The sequence below is a fragment of the Maniola hyperantus genome, chromosome 5, assembly GCF_902806685.2.
Source record: "Maniola hyperantus chromosome 5, iAphHyp1.2, whole genome shotgun sequence".
Lineage (NCBI taxonomy): Eukaryota > Metazoa > Arthropoda > Insecta > Lepidoptera > Nymphalidae > Maniola > Maniola hyperantus.
This window is the reverse complement of record NC_048540.1, coordinates 1-22,412: the sequence shown is the minus strand read 5'-3', so window position 1 is coordinate 22,412 and position 22,412 is coordinate 1. Positions and strand designations below refer to the sequence as shown.

General features: G+C 46.4%; 2 protein-coding genes and 2 long non-coding RNA genes across 4 annotated transcripts; 2 read left to right on the top strand and 2 right to left on the bottom strand.

Annotated features, from left to right (window-relative positions):
- The first annotated feature begins 217 nt into the window (after positions 1 to 217).
- Positions 218 to 810, top strand: LOC138402318 (uncharacterized). Its single transcript, XR_011236730.1, has 3 exons — positions 218 to 265; positions 338 to 624; positions 697 to 810. It is a non-coding gene; the product is annotated as an uncharacterized lncRNA (long non-coding RNA).
- Positions 811 to 10,989: 10,179 nt separating this feature from the next.
- On the top strand, positions 10,990 to 12,053 carry LOC138402346 (uncharacterized). Its single transcript, XR_011236748.1, has 4 exons — positions 10,990 to 11,086; positions 11,159 to 11,445; positions 11,518 to 11,804; positions 11,877 to 12,053. It is a non-coding gene; the product is annotated as an uncharacterized lncRNA (long non-coding RNA).
- Positions 12,054 to 12,461: 408 nt separating this feature from the next.
- Positions 12,462 to 13,892, bottom strand: LOC117982451 (uncharacterized). The gene has a single exon (XM_034968806.2). The coding sequence runs from the start codon at positions 13,890 to 13,892 to the stop codon at positions 12,462 to 12,464; it is 1,431 nt and encodes a 476-aa protein (XP_034824697.2).
- A 3,640-nt stretch (positions 13,893 to 17,532) lies between these two features.
- LOC138402345 (uncharacterized) lies at positions 17,533 to 19,966 on the bottom strand. The gene is made up of 2 exons (XM_069498577.1): positions 19,877 to 19,966; positions 17,533 to 19,820 (listed from the first exon to the last, which is right to left on the bottom strand). Exon 2 carries the CDS (start codon positions 19,733 to 19,735, stop codon positions 18,104 to 18,106), a length of 1,632 nt encoding a protein of 543 aa, XP_069354678.1. The 5' UTR covers positions 19,736 to 19,820; positions 19,877 to 19,966; the 3' UTR covers positions 17,533 to 18,103.
- Between the last annotated feature and the right edge of the window lie 2,446 nt (positions 19,967 to 22,412).

Here is a 22,412-nt window from a genome sequence, read left to right as displayed (position 1 = left end):
AAATTTAATGTGAGTTTTTTGTGATTCCTAAGTCGGTGTATTAGTGTAGAGAGCTGTGAGTATATAAAGTGGGCCCTCTGTACTGCCAGACACAAGACTGCAAAATCAGAATTTCGAATTTCCCAGTCCCAAATTCCGCGGCTCTCACGTCGGTACTGCTGGTTACCACCTCAGTAACTAAGATAGGGTGGGTGGGGGGGCCTTTTTTCCGCGTTTTCGGGCACCGTCCGAGTCGGAAAAGACCGGAAAACTACGAAAATTTGGGGTATAAATTTTGCCGAAAAATTTTGTAAGTGAAAATTTTTTGAAAATTTTAATTTTGGATTTTCTTTCGCAGGACGCTGGGGCCGGTGGAAAGCAACGCCCTGAGAGATTTTCACGTGAAAATTCGAAGAACCGGGACAACGACGCAGGATTTATGCAGTTTCTTTAAGCAAATCTATGAATTTTGTATGAGAAATTCCACTTAGCTATATCAGCTCGGTACAGATGTCTATGCTGTGATCGGCGCACGATTTTCCGCGTTTTCCGCGCGAAAATTGTCGGAAAAGCGGTCAGGCGCACGGTCCTCACGCGCGGGCACCGTCCGAGTCGGAAAAGACCGGAAAACTACGAAAATTTGGGGTATAAATTTTGCCGAAAAATTTTGTAAGTGAAAATTTTTTGAAAATTTTAATTTTGGATTTTCTTTCGCAGGACGCTGGGGCCGGTGGAAAGCAACGCCCTGAGAGATTTTCACGTGAAAATTCGAAGAACCGGGACAACGACGCAGGATTTATGCAGTTTCTTTAAGCAAATCTATGGTTTTTTTTTTTTTTTTTTTATAAATAAGTTAACAACTCCGCAGACGCGTGGTCTGCGACCTTTTTTAGATTAGTTTATTTTGTTATTTAATTACTTCTACACAGCTATTTTCCTTAATACTAAATCATACATGCATACATATTATTATATATATATATATATATATATATTTTTTTTTTTTTTTTTTTTTTTTCAATGTTAGATGCATCATGTTTTTATTTTTAATTTGTATATATTCAATGCTTTTTTTTTTTTTTTTTTTTTTTTTTTTTTTTTTTTTTTTTTTTTTTTTTTTTTTTTTTTTTTTTTTTAATAATAATAATTATTATTATTATAATTAATTTTTTTTTTATTTTTTTATTATACTTATTATAATGATTAACAGTTTACAGTTACTCGGTTAGTTTATCGAAACGTGCACTTTACTTATTGTTTCTGTTAGTTGCTTAAATTAGGTCTAGTTTCTAGGGACTTATTGTAAGTAGTTTCCTCAAGACTGCCTCGTCACCCCCCCGTATCGCCATCTTGATGTTATAGTCCCTGATCGTGTTGGACGTAGCCTTGACCGCCTTCGAGATGAATAAAGCGGTCGCGTCACTGCTGTCATCGGTGTAATATGTACAGCTTTTTGTGTGACGCGACACGGCCACGACTGCGTGTGGTACACTGTCGAGGAGCTGTATCTTCTTCTGTGTTGTACGCACTATTACCACTGTCTCAAAGGTAGCTCCCTGGGCTTCATGGATGGTATTCACGCGCGATCCCAATCCCGTCCCGAAACCCTCCTGTTTTAGGGTTTCCTTCTCACCTTGTGTGTGAGTGAGGTACAAGGTGTTGTCTGTACCTTTCGGGATGTTCGCGCCTGTATACTGCTTCAGCTCCAGGGATCGAATCTGAGTCTTGGATGAGTATATGCCCCCGTATACTTCACTGAGGGCATACGCTACATCGAGTGGGTTCCTGTGCGTACATAACAGCTCCTGGTCGACTGACGCGATTAGGTTTGGGCGGCAGTAGGACATCTTGAAGAGGTTTTCTCTGTCGATATAGGGCAGTTGATTCATGTCACCGATCATGAGGGTCTCGCTGGCTCCCGCTAGCTTGGTTGCCATCATTATGGCCCCAAAATGGTTCATGAGAGCCTCATCGATAATGAGACGCTTACATCCCTTCCGATCAGGCTCCCTAAAACCATTTGCTAAAACTGAGGCCATAGTGCGCACCTTGTTTTTGGTTTGCGCTCCAATTTTGGGCTCCAGCTTCTCCCTCAAGTCGTTTACTGCCTCCGTCGTGCTGGTTATGACAATATCGTTTCTTGTGTCAAAGTTCCTCACGATCCAAGTGGTCTTGCCACAGCCTGGCACTCCGTTAACCCATTTGATCTTCGGAGTTTCCCAGAGCGCCAGGGTCTCGTTGTTATTGCCGGCGATGGTTTTAGCCCTCTCCAGGATCTTCTCTTGTAACATGATCCTGGTGCAGCGGGCGACAACCACCACCGGGTCATCTGGGTCCGTTCGGAACTTTGGTTTACCGCTCTCTTTCGTCCCCTCCTCGTCCAGTTCGACGAAACCGCGTTTGGTGTTATATGCGGCCATGTGGTCCCCTCCTTCCTCTCCGATGACGATTTCAGAGGTGTTGTTATTGTAGATCGATGCCTCCGCCTCTCTCAGCCTCACTTTTAGCAGGCCGGTGTTCTCCAGGAGGTAAGCCTGCATGATGTCTGCACAAGTCTTGCGACTGACCTCCTGTTCTGCTTTTGTGATGGCTTGGAATTCGAGAAAGGCGTTTATGACATGATCTAGGGGCCTTTTTACGTCTCTAAGAACGGGTGGGGAGACTTGTCCCTTGTCTGCTCTAGATCTGTCTTGTCTTGATGGTCCTGGTCGGATGTCTGTCACGGGTCTGGTAAAAGTCCGTATGGCCTGTTCGACTTTCTTTGTTGTTTTCGCAGCTCTTATATTGTCTATTCTTCCGGACATGCTTTGGATAGCTTCGGCTAGTGTACTCACCGTGGCGCTCAGCATGCTCTTTCCTTTGCTAACTACCCCAGCGGTTTTTGCTTTGCCTGCTGACACCAGCTTTAGCTGCAGTTTCTCCGAGCCGCTAAGTGTCGCAGAAGTTCTTGACAAACCTTCTGGGTCTGGACTTGAGCAAGGTGATTTAGCTTTTTGTGGTTTAAGAAAACTGAGGTCTTCACCTCTGCCTTCATAAACCACCACCTCGTGTGTTTTTGAGGCTTCGATGCACCCGATGAAGTCATCCACTATGCCCTTTGAGTATCCGACAGCCATCGCATCGACACTGATACGCCTCGGTGTGTCCACGTTCATTTCTCCTATGCGTTTGAGCACAGAACTTACCTGTGTGAATGGGGTCTCGAGGAGATCCCATTCGAATAGTGCTATGATTTTGTTCTTTACTCTCACTATTCGACAGCGCTTTTCAGCCACTGTAGTCACAGGCATTGCGTTGTATGTTCTGCGCTTCATGGTGTTTTTAGATGTGCTTCCGTTAAGCAGAGCGGCCAGTCCGGGGGACAATTCCACTCTGCCTGCACCGTGCGCATTACAGAAGCACATTCCCAACGCTTCGAGATTGGTGTCCATGAACGTGGCCACCCCGCGCAGTCTGATCCCCGGTTCGCCTTTTTCCCCAGACTTTAGCAGTTCTTTGATAGTAATGGTTTGCACTGCTGCAGGACTAATGTCTATGGGTGTGGCGGTTTGGTTCACAGAGTCAGTGCCGGCTGCATGGCTTGTTTCAACCTGTCTTGGTGTCATGGTGCTGTTTCTTTTCGTCGCAGTCCGGAAGATTTTTTCTATAAAGTCTGTTAGTTTGTCTCTGGTGTCATTGTCGCGAAGAGTCTCGTGTAAAGTCTTTGTCGTCAGTTGTACGTCTGCTCCGATTTCAATTCCCATCCTCATCGCTTCAAAGCGAGGACAGTCCAGAATGATGTGCTCGACCGATTCACTAATGTCTCGGTCGCACTCGCACCCCGGGCTGTCTCTCAGTTTGAACCGATGTAGGTACTCCGCTATTCCTCCGTGTCCCGTGAAGGCTTGACACAGCAGAGGAGTTATTTTAATCTTCCTCACCGTGCTATAGGCGTTAGCCACGTCTGGGAAGAATATCTTCGTTACTCGCCCTGTTTGAGAAGTACTGTACCTGTCCTGCCACTTCCGTACAGACTCCTCTCGTATCTTCCTTTTGACATAGGATAGGGGGATCTTCGAGTAGTTTGGAGTAGAGTTGATTCTTTGTGATGCCGCTTTCGCGAGTTCATCTGCTCTTTCGTTTCCTGGGGTACCTATGTGGGCCCTGATCCAGAACAGACGCACATCTCTGTTGTCTTGGTGAATTTCTCTCAAGTTGTCTAAAATTTTCCTAGCCAGTGGGTGTGTTGTTTTTGGGTTCTCCAGTAGCTCAAGTGATGATCTCGAATCACTCATGATGTTGACTACTGGCAGCTCGCTTTGTTTTGCAAGCAGAACTGCCCTGTGTAGGGCGTAGAGTTCTGCCTGGAAAACAGTGCAGGCTGGATCCAGTGTGTAGAGAGCGTGTTTTATTTCCCTCCCTTCCTCCCACCAGGTGAGGGCAGCGCCTACTTTTCCCTCTAGTTTGCTGCCATCGGTATAGATATGTGGGCCTGTTATGTGGTGGGAGTCCTGGGAGTTTTGGTCCAAGCTCTCTAGGATCGTGTACTTTATTGTTGTAAGGTGTGACGGGTGTGGTTGGTTGATGTGTTTGACGTTGTTTTCTAAATCCCGCTCGGGGGGCAAATAATCTCTAGACCAGCTCTTTTTGGCCATGAATAGATTTGCCGCTTCTTGTATTCTTAAATCCAAGGGAAGTAGCCCCGACAAGACGAGTGCCGAGGTGAGCGAGACCGTGCGATACGCTCTGCAGATCTTTTGCGCGAATCCCCTTTGAAGGGCATCCAGCTGGCTTTTGACCATCTCGAGCTCCGTGGCAAATCTATGGTTAGGTTAGGTTAGGTTAGGTTAGGTTAGGTTAGGTTAGGTTAGGTTAGGTTAGGTTAGGTTAGGTTAGGTTAGGTAGGTTAGGTTAGGTTAGGTTAGGTTAGGTTAGGTTAGGTTAGGTTAGGTTAGGTTAGGTTAGGTTAGGTTAGGTTAGGTTAGGTTAGGTTAGGTTAGGTTAGGTTAGGTTAGGTTAGGTTAGGTTAGGTTAGGTTAGGTTAGGTTAGGTTAGGTTAGGTTAGGTTAGGTTAGGTTAGGTTAGGTTAGGTTAGGTTAGGTTAGGTTAGGTTTTTTTTTTTTTTTTTTTTTTTTTTTAAATTACTAAATAGATCTTTTCGGATTCTATTTAGGCAGCTTCTTCCCCTGACATAATGTCAGAGACCTTTTTTAGTTTTAGTTTTATCAGACTGTACGAACTTCGCGACTGTTTGAAAGGAACAGAACAGTTTAATTTGGACCCATGTTAATCGTTGTATTCTATAATACTGGACAACATTGTGTCCTTGTCACCCTGTTCTGTTCCTCTTAATAGCTATTCCTGCTATTTTAGAGCAAAATAGCAGGAATAAGCTCCGACTTGCGTCGCACTCCAGAATGGCGGGGACGGAGTCCCTACACAGTTCCACCCTAATTTGTTGGTGGAGGTCCTCTCGGATTCGGCTGTGCTGTGGACAGTCGATGAGTAAGTGCAATATTGATTCATCGACCGTTTCATCACAGACACAGCCAGGACCGTCTTTACACTTAAACCTGTGTAGGTACTCCGAAAACCCGCCATGTCCGCTGAATATTTGGACCAAAAGGGGTGTGAGCTTAATTTTCTTCAAAATTTTATGTGCCTTTTCAACTGACGGCAGGAAGGTCTTGGTCACGGACGCCGTCACACCCTCCCTGTAACGCTCAGACCATTTCATGACAGTGTCCTCCCTTATGGATCTCTTTATATATGAAATTGGACAACTGTCATAAGCCGGCCTGGTCTTGAGCTTTGTGACAGCCTCCCTGGCCAAGTAGTCAGCCCTTTCATTTCCGACCACTCCTACATGAGCTCGCACCCAGAAGAGGCTGACCCTCTTATTTTTTGCCCTCAGAAGAGCTAAATTTCTCCTAATGTCAAAAGCCAAGGGGTGGAAGGTTCCAGTGCTCAGTATTTCTAAAGAAGACCTGGAGTCACTGAGGATATTCACAGAGCAGTCCTTGTCTTTTAAAGCCAGTTCTGTTGCTTTAAGGATTGCGTACAGCTCTGCCTGGAACACTGTGCAGTAAGGCTCGAGACGAAACTTCCTACTCAGAGTTTCCTCTCCATCCCTCCAGCACGAGAGAGCTGCACCCACTCCGGCGTCCATTTTACTGCCGTCTGTGAATATCCTCAGACCGGTCATGTCATAGTCTGCGATGGTGGCCTCCTCCATGTCCTCTAAGCACCGGAACCCCACGACAGCCTCCTCTGCGGGATGCGGGGCGTTCAGGAAACATACTCTCTCTTCGACCTCCCTGCCATTCAGTATGGGCTGCGGTCGGCCCCTTTTGGCCTCGTAAAGCTGAGCCGCCTCTTGTATCCGTAAATCAAGTGGTATGAGACCGGCCAGCAGAAGTGCTGCGTTCAGTGACACGGTTCGGTACGATTTGCAGATTTTCTGGGCAAAACCCCGCTGAACCGTGTTTAGCCGCTTTTGTGTCATCAACTTCCGTGTGGCCGGTGCCCATACACTGGACGCGTACATGATAATGGGCTCAATCACAGCCACATAAATAGTTCTGATAGTCTCAGAGTTCAGTCCCCAGTTAATTTTTGCTGCCCTTGCCAATGGTTTGTAAATATTGGTAGCTTTCTGGCACACAGCCTTTACATGATCATTAAATGTTAATTTGTTATCTACCAATAGGCCTAAAATCTTAATTTTGTTTACAATTTCTATTTGAGTGCCACCCATGCGTATGTGAGGGGTGTCGCATTTAAGCTTCTTGGTTACTACCATCGCATTTGTTTTGTGAGGTGCAAATTTCAGCTTATTTGCGAGGCCCCACTCATACACACGGGTCAGGACTTGGTCGGCTTGTTGCTCCATTTGAGCAATGCTGAACCCTGAGAAGACCAGAACTATGTCGTCAGCGAACGCTTGACAGTGTACGTCGCGTTCGCTGATTTCGTCTAGTAGGGGGTCTAAAAGTGTATTCCAAAATGTTGGACCACTTATAGACCCTTGTACGCAGCCCTTCGTTGTTGAGGTACAGAACTCTTCGTCCGCATACCTCACTCTTACCCTCCTGTCTTTAAGGTAGCTGTCGACTATCCTGCACAAGTTGAGGGGGCATTTCTTTTCGGCTAATCTGCATTTTATTGCCGGCCACCATGCGCTATCGAAAGCCCCCTCAATGTCTAAAGACACCACGATATTTACCTTTTTTGCACGAACGTTCTCTCGGATGTGCTGGACGAGGTCATAGAGAGCGTCTTCTGTTGAACGTTGGGGGACAAAGCCGTACTGTCTCGTGTTTAGTCTGGGTAGCAGGTGCCAACGAATCCTTTTTATCATAATCTTCTCTAATATCTTACCGAAGACCGATAGTAGTCCTATGGGCCTGTATGACTTAGGCTTTGTATAATCATCTTTGCCTGGCTTCCGCAGGACTACTATCGTTGCTTCTTTCCACAATATCGGAAAATATGTCAAGGCGAAGCACCTGCTCACCAGACCAAAGAACACTTGTGCGTTCGCTCTGATAGCGGCCAAGCATATATCAGCTGTAAACCCGTCTGCTCCCGGCGCTTTTTTCGGGTTGAAGCTTTCTGCCGCGTGTATTAGCTCGTCCATTGTGAGCGGTGGGTCTTGGACGCTCTCCTGGCTACTGTCCACTTCCAGTTCAGCTTTCCGTCTCGTTTCTCTGTGAACTTGGTTGTCGTCAGCTTCTAAGTCCTGCGGGAAGAACGTTTTGGTCAGAAGCTGGACCGAGTCCTTTGGATCCAGGACCACTCCGTTGTCTATTAGGGGATGGTCTTCATATTTCTTAGTCGTCCTTCTTATTACCCTATATATCCCGTCCCAGACACTTTCGCGGCTCTGGGTCCCACAGAACTCTTTCCAGCTTGCAGTTTGGGCCTTCATCGCCTCCAGTTCATATTTCTCTTTTAGTTGCAGGTACTTGTCGACGACGTATTGCCTTCTTCGTGGTGCTGCGCAGGATATTCTTCGCTTCCTAGTCATAACCTCTCTCTTCAGAGCTTCGAGTTCTTCGGTCCACCATGGTAGTTTAAACTTGGGTTTTCGTGCGACTGGAGGGATCGATTCACAACAAGCCTTCTCGACACAGTTGGCGTATGTCGTTATCGCTTGTTCGAGTCCAACTGGTGTTTCGATGTTTTCTATTTCTATTTGATTTAGTTGCTTTCTAGCCAATTCTTCTTGCAAGACCTTTTGAAATTTTTCCCATTCGGCTTTCCGCGTGTTATACCTCCGCGTCGTCTTCGGAGGTCTTGCACCAGTTGGTTTCGTTAGCCGCAACGTGAATGTGATCGCGTTATGATCAGAGCTTGTGATGCCCTGGTCGACCCTCCAGTCGCTAATCTTTCCGAGCAAATCATGGCTGCATGTTGTGATGTCTACTATGCTCTTGTAGATAACCCCGTTTCTGATGGTGAAGAAGGTCGGGTCAGTTCCCTCGTTCAGTATGTGCATTTCCATCTCCTCGATAGTGCCCATTAACGCTTCACCCCTGTGGTCCTCAGTATTGCTACCCCACCATGTGCTCCAAGCATTAGCGTCACCTCCAATGATGAAGTGTTTCGTCTTGAGCTTTTCTTTAATGCTTTTCACTTGAGTTAGATAGGGTTCTATGGGCAAGCTGTCTTCGAAGTACACGGAGATGATTCCGAGTTCCCAGTTATTCGATTTGAGGATCGCGACGGCTATATTCTCTGTGGTGGCTGTAGGGCATTCGATGATCTGCATGTCGTTGTTAAATATCACAATTGCAGCCTTAACGGGTTTTGTCCGATTCTGCGTTTGCTGAACTACCCTAAAGCCACCACTTTGTGCAATTTCTCCTTTCGCACCCACATAGGGTTCCTGAACGAGGGCCAGACTAATCCCACCCTTTTGTGCCTCCAGGAACATTTCTTTTAGGGCCAGCTGCTTTCTTTGGAGGTTAGCCTGGATGAATTTATACCCTTCACTTGTTTCGCCCGAGGAGCCTTTAGCAGTATGCCACTCTCGCTCTTGCCAGTGCATCCCACTTTTTCCGGATCGGACAGCTCTCGTCAGAACTATTGTGATCTGTCCGATCTAGTCGGCTGCTCTGGCAGTTGCAACACGTGGGTCGATCTCCAGCCTTCCACGCCGGGCACTCATTACGCAGGTGCGGACCCGCGCAGTGGCTGCAGGTGTCTGCGGACGCCTCGCAGGTCCTACGACCGTGCCCGTAGCCCAGACACCTGGAGCAAGTAACCAGTGGGGACTGATCTTTAGCCACCACCCGCTGCAGATCTATGTGGACCTTTCCCACGGCTGTGACACGCTGCCATACTTGCGGTGACACCTGCAAAACCACATGGTTCTCGAGCGGATTCCTGGCCCTTCTTCGATACCTCACGCTTGCCCTATATTCGCCGTCCGGTATCGTCCCCAGCACGTTCCCATTTTGCAGCTTTAGGGCACCCAATATGTCTTCATCGGTATTAATGCTAAGGACGTTTAGCAGAATGACAAGCGGATCCCTATTTTCCACCTCCTTAGTCAGGAGTGTTGGGCTGCCAGTCTTCAATTTCTCTACTACTCTGGCGAGCTCTTCTCGTGACTGGCAGCCCAGTACTACCTTTTGATCTCTGGCTTTTCTCAACCTGTCCACTCGCACGCCGGAGGTCTTCGCGTTCACGGCAGTTCTTATTTTGTCGATTATGTCTTCGCTTTTGTCGTGAGCGTCGACCGAAGACACGACCATCGAGTGGAAAGCTTGAGGTGGCTGGGAGGTGGCCCCAGCGGGCTTGGCGGTCGCCGCCATCGCCGCGTACGTAATACCGTCAGTGACTGTGTTCATCTTTTCTATATTACTATCAATTTTTTGTACGTGGTCCCTGACGACCCCGATGTCGGCCCTGGCGGCGACTACCAATTCTCGCTGCTGCTGTAGCTCCTCCATGACCTCCCTCGCAAAGTCTGCCGCTGTTGCTGTAACGGTCTGGGTGACGGGAGGCGGTGTCCCTCCGTTGAGCCGCAACACGATCGTGTAGAGGCTCGAGAGGCACTCGATGACCGTCTCCTTTATTGTTGACTTTATGTTCCCAGACTGCTCCAGTTGAAGTTTGGCCTCCTGGAAGAGCCGGTTCGCAGTAGTCGCCAGCTCTCCGAGGGGGCCCTCCGCGGCCGACTTCACCAGGAAGGGCATTTCGGTTGACGGGGGCTTAATTGCGGGTTTCTTTCTAGACTCTGGGTCCATGTGCTTTACAGAGGTGCTCCCTGTATTGGGGGGTTTGCTTGTTGCACTCGATAGTGTTGGCGCCATTGGAGAGAGGTTTATTTTAGTCTTAACCTAATTTGAAGAAGTTGGAGGTGTAAGGGGCCTCCAACTGTCAGTAACCTTAAATAACCTTTACCTAACCTTATGGTCAAATCACTAAGTGGTGTATAGGGCCAGAATTAAACTAGTAGGCAGTGTATAGCTGCCAAGGTCCGATTTTCTTAAACTAATGTAAACAATTTTGAAAAAGTTGGAGGTGTAAGGAGCCTCCAACTGACAATAAGCTAAGCCTAACCTTAACAGTCTAATCACTAAGTGGTGTATAAGGCCTGTGATGAAAATTGAAGTATTAGGCAGTGTATAGCTGCCAAAGTCTATATTACTTAAATTAATTTAAATTTTTTAATGTCTAGTTTGGACAGTGTAAAGTCTGCCCAGTCGAATATACTTAACTAATTAAAGATAGATTCACTGTCTAGCTTGAGCAGTGTAAAATCTGCTCAGTCAGAAAAACACTTAATTAATTAAATAAGAATCAAATTTAATGTGAGTTTTTTGTGATTCCTAAGTCGGTGTATTAGTGTAGAGAGCTGTGAGTATATAAAATGGGCCCTCTGTACTGCCAGACACAAGACTGCAAAATCAGAATTTCGAATTTCCCAGTCCCAAATTCCGCGGCTCTCACGTCGGTACTGCTGGTTACCACCTCAGTAACTAGGATAGGGTGGGTGGGGGGGCCCTTTTTTCCGCGTTTTCCGCGCGAAAATTGTCGGAAAAGCGGTCAGGCGCACGGTCCTCACGCGCGGGCACCGTCCGAGTCGGAAAAGACCGGAAAACTACGAAAATTTGGGGTATAAATTTTGCCGAAAAATTTTGTAAGTGAAAATTTTTTGAAAATTTTAATTTTGGATTTTCTTTCGCAGGACGCTGGGGCCGGTGGAAAGCAACGCCCTGAGAGATTTTCACGTGAAAATTCGAAGAACCGGGACAACGACGCAGGATTTATGCAGTTTCTTTAAGCAAATCTATGAATTTTGTATGAGAAATTCCACTTAGCTATATCAGCTCGGTACAGATGTCTATGCTGTGATCGGCGCACGATTTTCCGCGTTTTCCGCGCGAAAATTGTCGGAAAAGCGGTCAGGCGCACGGTCCTCACGCGCGGGCACCGTCCGAGTCGGAAAAGACCGGAAAACTACGAAAATTTGGGGTATAAATTTTGCCGAAAAATTTTGTAAGTGAAAATTTTTTGAAAATTTTAATTTTGGATTTTCTTTCGCAGGACGCTGGGGCCGGTGGAAAGCAACGCCCTGAGAGATTTTCACGTGAAAATTCGAAGAACCGGGACAACGACGCAGGATTTATGCAGTTTCTTTAAGCAAATCTATGAATTTTGTATGAGAAATTCCACTTAGCTATATCAGCTCGGTACAGATGTCTATGCTGTGATCGGCGCACGATTTTCCGCGTTTTCCGCGCGAAAATTGTCGGAAAAGCGGTCAGGCGCACGGTCCTCACGCGCGGGCACCGTCCGAGTCGGAAAAGACCGGAAAACTACGAAAATTTGGGGTATAAATTTTGCCGAAAAATTTTGTAAGTGAAAATTTTTTGAAAATTTTAATTTTGGATTTTCTTTCGCAGGACGCTGGGGCCGGTGGAAAGCAACGCCCTGAGAGATTTTCACGTGAAAATTCGAAGAACCGGGACAACGACGCAGGATTTATGCAGTTTCTTTAAGCAAATCTATGAATGGTTAGGTTAGGTTAGGTTAGGTTAGGTTAGGTTAGGTTAGGTTAGGTTAGGTTAGGTTAGGTTAGGTTAGGTTAGGTTAGGTTAGGTTAGGTTAGGTTAGGTTAGGTTAGGTTAGGTTAGGTTAGGTTAGGTTAGGTTAGGTTAGGTTAGGTTAGGTTAGGTTAGGTTAGGTTAGGTTAGGTTAGGTTAGGTTAGGTTAGGTTAGGTTAGGTTAGGTTTTTTTTTTTTTTTTTTTTTTTTTTTTTTTACTTGTCGCTATGACAAGTGTCACCGCTCCCCTGACAAGATGTCAGAGACTTTTTTAGACTTTATAAATTTTGAATTACGCTAATTTGTTATTTATTTAATTTATTTATTTAATCTTATTTGTTGACAGAAGTGTCACTTTATGCAAGGTGAAAGGAACAGAACCATGCAATTTCTGTCCATGTTAGTTTATGTATTCTTATAATATAAAACAACATTGGACCTTTATTATCTGGTTCTGTTCCTTTCAATGACTATTCTCGCAATTTTCAAGCAAAATTCTAAGAATATTTTCCGGCTTGCATTGCTCTCCAGTATGGCGGGGATAGAGCCCCTGCACAGTTCTATTTGTATTTGCTGGTGTAGGTCCTCACGTATTCTGCTGTGCTGCGGACAGTCGATGAGTAGATGTAAAATCGACTCATCGACAGTCTCATCGCAGACACAGCCAGGACCCTCCTTGCACTTGAACCTGTGCAGGTACTCCGAAAACCCGCCATGCCCACTGAACACTTGAACAAGAGCTGGTGTTAGTGTTAACCTGCGCAAGATGGCATTAGCTCCTTCCACTGTTGGGAAGAACGACTTGGTGACTGCAGCCTTTTCAGTTATTTCATATCTATGTTGCCAAATTTTCACGGTTTCGTATCTGATATGTCTTTTGACAAAGGATATAGGGCACGCGTCGTAGTCGGGGGCTGTCTTTTTAGTTATTGCTGCTTCTTTAGCTAACTGGTCGGCTCTTTCATTGCCCTCGACCCCGACGTGAGCCCTAATCCAGAAGAGTCTGATTATTTTTTGTTTATCTTTTAATTTTTTCAAATTTTGTCTAATTTCGAATGCCAATGGGTGATAAGATTTTAAATTTTGAATAGTTTCCAAAGATGATTTTGAGTCACTGTAAATGTTTATCTGCTTATCTTTACATTTGATAGCAACATCGGTGGCTCGGTACAGCGCATACATTTCGGCCTGGTATACTGAGCAGTACGATTCCAAGAGGAATTTCTTTTTTCCGGTTTCTATACCATCTCTCCAGTACACCAGAGCTGCGCCGACCTTGCCGCCGATCTTGCTACCATCCGTGAATATTTGCAGCCCTTCCCGGTCGCTCTTCCCAACAGAGGGATCCGATATGTCCTCTAGTTTAGCGTAGTTAATGCCTATCTCTTGCGCAGGGTGGAGAGCATCCAAAAAACACTTCTTTGTCTCTACCAATCTGTCTCCTAACACATCTTGTTGTTTTCCTCTCTTTGCTCTATACAGTCTTGCTGCTTCTTGCACCCTTAGATCTAGAGGAAGTAGCCTGGCCAGGGCTAGAGCCGCGGGAAGTGACACTGTTCTATATGATTTTATGATTTTTTGAGCGAACCCTCTTTGCACGGCATTGAGGTGCTTCTGAATGGTCAGCTTCTGCGCGGCTGTAGCCCAGACGCTTGCTGCATAGAGCACTATGGGCTCTATTACCGAGACGTAGATCGTCCTGATGATCTCCGATCTCAGTCCCCAGTTTATTTTGGCTGATCTAGACAGATGCTTGTAAATATTTAGCACTTTTGTGCAAATATATTTAACATGGCTGTTAAATGTCAACTTTCTGTCTATGATCAGCCCTAGGATTTTTATTTGTTCTTCCAGGCCAATCATTGCACCCGCCATGTGTATGCGTGGGGTGTCATATTTTAATTTCTTAGTTATGACCATTGCGCTGGTTTTGTGCGGTGCAAATTTTAATTTGTTTTGCACTCCCCACTCATACACATAGTCCAGGACCCGATCGGCCTGCTCTTCTATTTTGGGACTGAGTGTCCGGAGAACACCAGAACGACATCGTCGGCGAACGCCTGGCAATATACGCCTCTCTCTTCGATTCCGTTGATCAAAGGATCCAGGAGTGCATTCCAGAAAGTGGGCCCCCCTATGGACCCTTGCACACACCCTTTTGTTGTTTCTGTAGTGCACTCCTGGTCAGCGTATCGCACGCTCACCCTCCTGCCTTGAAAATAACTAGTGACAAGTTTTCGTATGTTATGTGGGCAGCCTTGCTCCGCGAGCCGACATTTGATGGCGGGCCACCATGCGCTATCGAAGGCTCCCTCTATGTCCAACGAGACCACAACATTGATCAATTTGTTTACCAAGTTTTCACGAATGTGCTGCACGAGGTCATAGAGGGAGTCCTCTGTGCTGCGCTGAGGTGTGAAGCCGTACTGCCTGGGGTTCGCTTCGGTAACAAGTGCCATCGGATTCTCCGTACCATCATCTTCTCCAAATCTTGCCGAATATGGATAGTAGCCCTATCGGTCGATACGACTTGACATGATTGTAATCGGATTTTCCCGGTTTCCGTAGGACCACTATGACGGCTAGCTTCCAAGATGTTGGAAAGTGATATAATTCGAGGCACTTGTTCAGTATCGCGAGGAACACCTCCGTGTTGGACAGTATGGCTTCAGCGCAGGATGTCAGCAGTGAACCCGTCCGGCCGGGGGCTTTCTGGGATTGAAGGTGTTCGTTACGTATACGAGTTCCTCTCTCGTGAACGGTGGATCCTGTATATCGTCTTGCAGCAATTTGTCAGAATTTTTTGATTTATTTCTAGTTTCCGAATGTTCTATACTATCTTCTGTTTCTAAGTCTTGTGGGAAAAATGTTGCTGCTAGTAATTTTGCCGAATTTTCTGGACTTAAAACAATTCCATCGTTCACGAGCGGTTGTCTTCGTATCTGCCAGACGTCCTTCTTATAACGCGGTATATCCCGTCCCACAGCTTTCTCGATCTTGGGTGCGGCAAAACTCTTTCCAACTTCTAATCTGTGCTTTTGCAGCTTCTTCTTCATACTTTTCCTTTGACTCGAGGTAGTCGTTTACGACTTTTCTGTTTACGTTGGGGTGCGGCCGCAGCGTATTCTGCGCTTCTTTGTAGTCATATCTTTTTTCAATTTCTCCAAGTCGGCGTTCCACCAAGGTAAGTGCACTTTTTTATTATTTTTTATTTATTAATGGTACTGCTTTTTTGCATGATATTTTAACACAGTCTATAAATTTGTCTACTATTTCTTCTAGATTTTCTTTGTTTTAATTTCGTTAATTCCGTAGTGACATTTTATGCTATTTAGTTCATTTTGTAACTCTTGTTTAATCTTTTCCAATTAGCCTTTTTGGTGTTAATATCTTGTGGATTTTGTCAAACGCTTTTCTGTGGGTTTCTTAAGTTTTACTGTAAAAGTTATGGCATTGTGATCCGAACTGGTCATCCCTTCGTCTACCTTCCACTCCTCAACTAGCCCTAGGAGCTCCTGGCTGCACACGGTAATGTCCACGTGCTCTTGTATTCCCTACCGTTTCTGATCGTATAAAAGTAGGAGTCCTTCCCTCATTCAAGACGTGTAGATTCGTCTCCAAGAGTACTCCGAGCACTTCCCTTCCTCGGTGGTCCTCTGAGTCACTGCCCCACCATGGACTCCATGAATTAAAGTCCCCCCCTATTAGAATGTATTTGTTTTTAGATTTTCCACAATAGTTTTGAGTTGTAATAAGTATGAGTCTAGGGGCTGGCTGTCCTCGAAGTACACGGAGACGATTCCGAGTTCCCAGTTATTCGATTTGAGGATCGCAACGGCTATATTCTCTGTGGTGGCTGTTAGGGCATTCGACGATCTGCATGTCGTTATCAAATATTACAATTGCAGCCTTAACGGGTTTTTGTCCGATTCTGCGATCGCTGAACTACCCTAAAGCCACCACTTTGCGCGATTTCTCCTTTCGCACCCACATAGGGTTCCTGAACGAGGGCCAGACTAATCCCACCCTTTTGTGCCTCCAGGAACATTTCTTTTAGGGCCAGCTGCTTTCTTTGGAGGTTAGCTTGGATGAATTTATACCCTTTGCTTGTTTCGCCCGAGGAGCCTTTAGCAATAGGCCACCCTCGCCCTTGCCAGAGCATCCCATTTCTTTCTTATCGGACAGATTTCGTCGAAGCCATTGTGGTCCGCTCGATGGTTAGGTTAGGTTAGGTTAGGTTAGGTTAGGTGGGCTTGTCTCCAGCCTTCCACAGTTCGCATTCGCTGCGCAGGTGTGGGCCCGCGCAGTGGCTGCAGGTGTCTACGGACTCTTTGCAGTTCTTTCGCCCGTGACCATACCCGAGACACCTGGAGCACTGCGTCAGTGGAGACTGGTCTTTTACGACCACACGCTGAAGGTCGATGTGCACCCTCTGGTGGTCGTAAGCCGCTGCCAAACCGTCGGCGACACCTGCAGGACAACGTGGTTTTCGAGCGAATTCCTTGCTCTCCTTCGGTACCTCACGCTTGCCCTATATTCGCCGTCCGGTATCGTCCCCAGCACGTTCCCATTTTGCCGCTTTAGGGCACCCAGTATATCTTCATCGGTATTAATGCTAAGGACGTTTAGCAGAATGACAAGCGGATCCCTATTTTCCACCTCCTGAGTCAGGAGTGTTGGGCTGCCAGTCTTCAATTTCTCTACTACTCTGGCGAGCTCGTCTCGCGACTGGCAGCCCAGCACCTTTTGATCTCTGGCTTTTCTCAACCTGTCCACTCGCACGCCGGATGTCTTTGCGTTCACGGCAGTTCTTATTTTGTCGATTATGTCTTCGCTTTTGTCGTGAGCGTCGACCGAAGACACCACCATCGAGTGGAAAGATTGAGGCAGCTGGGAGGTGGCTCCAGCGGGCTTGACGGTCGCCGCCATTGCCGCGTACGGTTTTTTTTTTTTTTTTTTTTTTTTATAATAAGGCTAGGTTCCTCTAACGTGATTAGAGACATTGTTTGCTAAATTTTGAATCTTCCATGCCAGTTCTCGCTTTTTTACTTCTCGCACTTTCATTCTTCATACCAGTTCTTTCTTTCATACATCCTCTTTCATACGACGGGTGGGTTCCCCTCCTATGCTAGACTATTTTTTAAAGGGGTTTTTATTATTTTATTCTATTATTTTATTTTAATCTTTAATACAATCTTGTTTACAATTTCTGTCTTATTATATATATACATTTTATATGACATCGAGTTTTTTCCATATCGAAAGGAACAGAGCCATTTGATTTTCGTCCATGTTAATTTGCGTATTCAACAATACTAAACAACATTGGGCCTTTTATTTGGCTCTGTTCCTTTCGTTGACCTTTCAGCTTTGATGCAGAATAAACTTATACGTTTGCTTTGTATCAAAGCGTCTTTCCGGAGTGTCTGTTCCTCGGTCTCATGTTTTGTCTGGCCTCCAGGTATTCTTCGACTACCTTTGAACGTCGGATCGATGCCGCACGCCGGATCCTCCTCTTTCCGGTGGCCACCTCACGCTTCAACTTCGCCAACTCCTCTGACCACCACGGCAGCGTAAGTGTATATTTTCTCCCAATTTTGGGAATTGCATGTTCGCTCGCTTCGGTCAGTGACTGCATAAGTTCGTGTATGCTATGATCTAGTTGTGTAGCTGTAGTGGTGTTTTGAATGTGTGTGACTGTAATGTTTTTGGTTTGCAAAATTTGGCCCGGTTTCTCATGAAACTGGCTCCAATTGGCTTTCCGTGTGTTATATGTTCGTGTTGTGTGCTTGATGTAGTTATATCTGACCCGTTTTAGATGTAATTTAAAAGAGATGCCGTTGTGGTCCACATTAAAAACAATTATTGCGGCCTTCACCGTACCCTCCCCGTTGTCAGCGCTTTGGAAGACCCTGGTCCCCGTCCGACCCGAAACCCTGCCCTCTCTTCCGACATACGGTTCCTGCACCAGCGCCACCTGAGCTCCGTATTTCTCCGACTCGAGCAGCAGCTCGTTTAGTGCTAGTTTTTTACGTTGTAAATTTACCTGGAAGAAATGGAGTGCCATGGCGTCCCCGGGTGCGCCCTTAGCAATAGGCCACCTTCGCCCTTGCCAGAGCGTCCCATTTCTTCCTTATCGGACAGCTATTGTCAAAACTATTGTGATCTGTCCGATCTAGTCGGCTGCTCTGGCAGTTGCAACACGTGGGTCGATCTCCAGCCTTCCACGCCGGGCACTCACTACGCAGGTGCGGACCCGTGCAGTGGCTGCAGGTGTCTACGGACGCCTCGCAGGTCCTACGACCGTGCCCGTAGCCCAGACACCTGGAGCAGGTAACCAGTGGGGACTGATCTTTAGCCACCACCCGCTGCAGATCTATGTGGACCTTTCCCACGGCTGTGACTTGCTGCCATACTTGCGGCGACACCTGCAAAACCACATGATTCTCGAGCGGATTCCTGGCTCTTCTTCGGTACCTCACGCTTGCCCTATATTCATCGTCCGGTATCGTCCCCAGCACGTTCCCGTTTTGCCGCTTTAGGGCACCCAATATGTCCTCGTCGGTATTGATGCTAAGGACGTTTAGCAGGACTACAAGCGGATCCCTATTTTCCACCTCCTGCGTCAGGAGTGTTGGGCTGCCAGTCTTCAATTTCTCTACTACTCTAGCGAGCTCTTCTCGCGACTGGCAGCCCAGCACTACCTTTTGATCTTTGGCTTTTCTCAACCTGTCCACTCGCACGCCGGATGTCTTCGCGTTCACGGCAGTTCTTATTTTGTCAATTATGTCTTCGCTTTTGTCGTGAGCGTCGACCGAAGACACCACCATCGAGTGGAAAGATTGAGGCAGCTCCAGACCGCGTTTCCTTGGGGCGCCGGCTGCCACATTTGCGTATGTGACGGCTATCCTCTCTTGGATGTTTTTGCTGAGGTGCGACACTTGGTCTTTTAGGGCTCCCAGGTCGTCCCTGGTCGCGGACGCCACCTCCTTCTGCTGTTGCAGTTCGGATCTGACCTCCACGACCAGAGCGTCATTTGCGTGGGGCAGAGGAGCTGCACGGGCGACAGAGGCGTTCTTGTCCAGGTGAACCTTTAACAGCTTCATTTGTGCTGTGTTCTCCTGGACGAGTTTTTTGTGCTCTTCCAGCGCCCGAGTCAGCTCGGCTGCGTCACCCTTCGTGTTCGCTGCGATTTTCGCACTTGCACTCTGTTGTGTCACTTTTGGTAGCTCCTTGGGTTTATTGTGGTCGTTTCCGGTCGTTTGGGTGAGTCGGAGTCCAGCCGCCTCAGATTCTTTCACCAGGCGGTACAACTTTTCAATTGCCCAGATCACCTCGGTCTTTATTTCCGCCTTTAGGTTGCGGGAATTATTTAGCTGGAGTTTTGCTTTCATAAGACACGCTTTTGCCTCCGCAGCCCTTCCCTTTAGCTTTGTTGTTTCTGGCTCGGGGGAACCGAGCTTTTGGAATGTCTGGTCCAGAGGTGCGCCGATCCTCCGAGGCGCTGGCCCTTCACCTTGCGGTGTTTTGTCCTGCGTGCTTGGCTGAGAGGAGTTCGTTGGATCGTCCTTTGAGGGAGGCAGGCTGGGGTCGCTTACCACTGCACCCACTTCCGGTGTCTGGCCGGGCTCGACCAGTTCCTTACTTGTGTGAAGAGGCGCCTTTGCAGCGTCTAGGCTCTGCCTTGGCGTTTTTACGGGTGTCCGGAGACCCAGCATTTTATGTTGGGATGAGTATACGTCAGGGAACAAAGAAAATCAAGTTTAACCTAGCCTTGTCAACGAAATGTTAGGTGTAAAGGGCCTGTAATCTCGGTTAATTTATGGAGGTGTAAAGGGCCTACCTTCGTCAATTTATACCTATACTATTGGGTGGTGTAAAAGCCGCCCAAGTCAATGAAATACTAAAACTAGTTATACAATTTAAGACTAGGTTGGGCAGTGTAAAAGCTGCTCAAGTCGATAATATGCTAGACAAAAGTATCAGAAACTAATTTGAGCAGTGTAAAAAGCTGCTCAAGTCAATAAACTTAAACTGAGTGTAGATTTAAAACTAGTTTGAGCAGTGTAAAAAGCTGCCCAAGTCAAGTTGCTATTACAATACAACGGGAGTTTTGTCCAATTTTACTTAAAACTACTTTAAACAAGTTTGAAAAAGTTGGAGGTGTAAGGGGCCTCCAACTGTCAAAAGCCTACTACTGACTAACTAGCAGTCAAAATCTGCTTAGTCAAAAAACTACTTTCGCTGCTTGGTAGAGATTGACTCTACCTTGACTCTAGCTAGAGCCGCCCGTCCAGTACCGATCGATAGCCCTCGTCGTGGGCTGGTCAGCCGTGAAAACCGCAGTTCTCTACGACCAACGGTTGCCGGGATATCCAACTTTTAAAATTTTTCAAGATGGCGGACTTAATTGTTGCCTGGATCTTCTAAATTCAATATCTCGGGAACCGCCGGTCGCAGAGATGTGTGCGACGGCTCTCCGTGCTTGTCTCGTTACAAGCTATGTGTTCACCGATACCGGCTCTAGGGTTTAGGTACAGACTCTACCTAGAGTCCAGAACCGGCACCTGCGGTAGAGCTCACCACGATTTCGTCAACCTAATCCTAATTACAAACAGTCTCCGCGATTTTGTAGAGCTCAACTCCACTTTGACCCTGGGTAGAGTCGCCCTTCTGGTGTCAGTAGATAGCCCTTGAGGAGGGCTAGTCAACAAAGAAAACCGCTACGCGCTACGACCAATAGTTCCCGAGATATCCAACTTTAAGTTTTTTCAAGATGGCCGACCAAACTGTTGCCTATGTCTAGACTGAACTTTGAAAATTAATATCTCGGGAACTACCGGGCGGATATATGCGTGCGACGGCTCGCCGTGGTCGTCTTTTTACAGGCTATGTGTTAACCGGACTAAAAAACCAGGTTAGGGGGTCGACTCTATCCAGGGTCCCAAGCCGGTACAAGTTGTTGAGCTCGCCACGATAGGGTGCCCAAAGGAAACCGCAGCCCTTAGCGTCGTCTCAGACCGAAGTTATGCCCTTTTGAAGTTTTCCAAGATGGCCGCCAATATGGCCGCCACTTTGGACAGAAGGCCCAATTTCGGCAGTTTTCAACCTAAACTGCCCGTGTTTGGGCTTGTTTGATAGGTCTTATAAAGACCTATTCAATTTCGTTAATGGGGTAGTTGTATGAGCAACCCCCGATTTTTAGGGGTTGAAAAACCTTAAGTTTTTAACTAAATTCACAATTAAAATTACTTATAAAAAATTTTTGAAACTAGCGATAATTTACAGGGCCTAACCTATCTAAATACTATTTTTACCGATTAGTTGCAGAGCTGTTGCACCCTTATTTCAACAACCACGTGTCAACCCCTAAATTTCAAAAAATCGTAACTTAAAAATTACTGAGCAAAAAATTTTGAAATTTAGAATACAAATAAAGTTAATTGATCTTTACAATTTAACCAAAAATAAAGGGGGGGGTGTCGATCTAGATTTTAGTGAAATTAATTTTGAAATTTTTGTAAAACTTTAGAGTGCAATAACTCTGCAACCACTTAACTTAGTAGACGCTCGATGTGTCGCCGAGCAGCTCACGTTGTACTCCGTTGATAGAGGCAGGCAGCAGCGCCCTCTGATGTCGGGAAGTACAAACACGTGGCCACGTGGTTTTCAGTTTTTCCGTGTTTTCTCCGCGCGCATGCGCGGAAAAAATCCAAGTGAGGTGTCCCCTTGTAGAGCTCGGTGAGGCGCGTCGAACGGCGTAGTGAAAGTGGTAGGTCGTCGATCGTATTTAGGCAGCGTTCGCCGTCAAAGTTTGTTTTTTAAACTTTGCGGTTTTTCGATCGCTGCACTTCCAGTTTTGCACCTTTTCAATCACTTTTCGCCACTTTATAGCACTCACCGAGACGCAACTTTTAACGTATCGCACTTGTTATTCGGTTGCGAAAAACCCACTTTTTCGAATTTTTAAAACTTTAAAATTGCCCGGAGCGACACCACCTTGTACGCGTGCGCTACCGACTGCGGGGGGCGGCAGACCGTGGGTAGGTTAGGTTAGGTTAGGTTAGGTGTTAGGTTAGGTTAGGTTAGGTTAGGTTAGGTTAGGTTAGGTTAGGTTAGGTTAGGTTAGGTTAGGTTAGGTTAGGTTAGGTTAGGTTAGGTTAGGTTAGGTTAGGTTAGGTTAGGTTAGTTAGGTTAGGTTAGGTTAGGTTAGGTTAGGTTAGGTTGTAGGTTAGGTTAGGTTAGGTTAGGTTAGGTTAGGTTAGGTTAGGTTAGGTTAGGTTAGGTTAGGTTAGGTTAGGTTAGGTTAGGTTAGGTTAGGTTAGGTTAGGTTAGGTTAGGTTAGGTTTGGTAGGTTTTTTTTTTTTTTTTTTTTTTTTTTTTTTTTTTTTTTTT

Bases quoted from the DNA above. Each gene is read 5' to 3' on its own strand.
- LOC117982451 (XM_034968806.2), bottom strand. From the start codon at position 13,892: ATGGCGGGTGCAATGATTGGCCTGGAAGAACAAATAAAAATCCTAGGG.
- LOC138402345 (XM_069498577.1), bottom strand. From the start codon at position 19,735: ATGCTGGGTCTCCGGACACCCGTAAAAACGCCAAGGCAGAGCCTAGAC.